Raw genomic sequence first — 1,675 nt, 5'->3', positions numbered from 1 at the left:
TGTGTGTGTGTGTGTGTGTGTGTGTGTGTATACAGTGACTGGCAGAAAGCCATAGTGGTTCCACTATGGAAACAGAAAGGCAACATACAGGACTGCACAAGGTACAGAGGCAGCTCTTTATTAAGTCACGCAAGAGAAATATACGCAAAGATACTAGAACAGCGGATAAGAGAGCAAAGCTCAGTTTGGATTCCGAAAGAGAAGAAGATGCAGAGAAGCTATATTCGCATTAAGACAGATAGATAAGCGAGAAGACAATCGAACAAAAGAAAGAATCCAAAATCATCTTTATAGACCAGGAGAATGATTTTGACAGAGTAAACCATGAAAAACTGGAAAAAAAACTCGAAAAGTATTGAGTCAGAGGACACATGTTAGATAATATCAGAGCTCTATACACCAACAGCAAAACCTCAATAAGAACGAAGGAAGGCAATACAGAATGGTTCAAAGCAAGATCTGGAGTATGACAGGGATGCGTTCTATCTCCCCTCCTGTTTATAATATTTATGGACACAATAATGCAAGGCCCAAACCAAAGCCCAGAAAGCCTAAATGAACTTCTATTCGCAGACGACCAATGTCTTATTCACTGAAACCAACAAAGCGTCCAAAATCACACTACCGAACTGAACAACACCTGCGAAAAATTGAACATGAAAATAAGCCCATCAAAAACAGAAGTTATGAAAGTGAGCCGAAATCGTAGTCCCCTGAACATCCATGCTAATAGTGAACAACTGAAACAGGTGAAAGAGTTTAAATATCTGGGCAGTACTTTTTCTGAAAACGGGTCCATAGACAGAGAAATAGAATTGCGTACCCAAAAAGCCAAGGCTGTCACCTACCAGCTCGTATCCCTCCTATCTGACCCAAACATCTCCATAGACACAAAGAGACAGCTTATCACCTCAATATTCATACCAACATGCTACCAGTAACAGACCTGGACATTAAGTAAAACCCATGAAAGCAAAATCACCGCATGTGAAATTAAAGGTCTCCGCAAAACCCTTAACATCACAAGACGAGACAGGAAGAGTAATGAAGAAGTAAGAGCAGCTATCGACATCGAGTCCTGATAAAATGGGTTTGGCCACCTGTCACCTATGTCACCTGGCCAACCAGCCCCGAGAGCCTACTCATGCAGCATAACAGTTTAAAGCGTAATAAATTCTGCATTATCGGACACATTAATACTTCATCTGTAATAAGAGACGCCCCAGATAGGGTCACTCAAAATTGACCTTTAAAAATCAGGCTTGGCAAAATTGTGGGATTTATATATTGCAGCTGCGAGGAAAAAAACTGTCTCATTCTTTTAACAATTGTACATACTTTATGCAGGTTGTTTTTGTTTTGCTTTTTTTTTTCAACACTTAGATTTTGAATTCTTACAGAATATTTCTCGAGCACATGCAACCAGTACAACCAGACAAAGAAACTTCAATTTGAAAAAGAAAATAAATATAATTTGTGGCTTGGTACATCTGCACGGCTGGCCGACTATAATATTATAGACCTGGGTGTCTGTGAGACTTTGTTTAACTTTGGGTGTCACTTACCTGGAAGAGCCTCGTTCCCATTTCGTTCCTCATTCTGTTCTGTAGCTGAGAAGATAACATCATCATCATCATCATCATCATCATCATCATCATCATCATCATCATCATCA

The 1,675-nt window shown here is 39.7% G+C and overlaps 1 protein-coding gene across 1 annotated transcript in view; it reads right to left on the bottom strand.

The window, feature by feature from the left end:
- LOC101847630 overlaps nucleotides 1-1,675 on the bottom strand; it is a gene marked incomplete in the record, with an annotated part of 42,602 nt that overhangs the window by 8,740 nt on the left and 32,187 nt on the right. Inside the window, 1 exon segment of the mRNA XM_035973552.1 lies at nucleotides 1,566-1,610. Coding sequence (XP_035829445.1) covers nucleotides 1,566-1,610 — 45 coding nt within the window.

The sequence above is a fragment of the Aplysia californica genome, unplaced genomic scaffold, assembly GCF_000002075.1.
Source record: "Aplysia californica isolate F4 #8 unplaced genomic scaffold, AplCal3.0 scaffold01401, whole genome shotgun sequence".
Classification (NCBI taxonomy): Eukaryota; Metazoa; Mollusca; class Gastropoda; order Aplysiida; family Aplysiidae; genus Aplysia; species Aplysia californica.
This window is presented reverse-complemented; position numbering and strand designations above follow the sequence as displayed.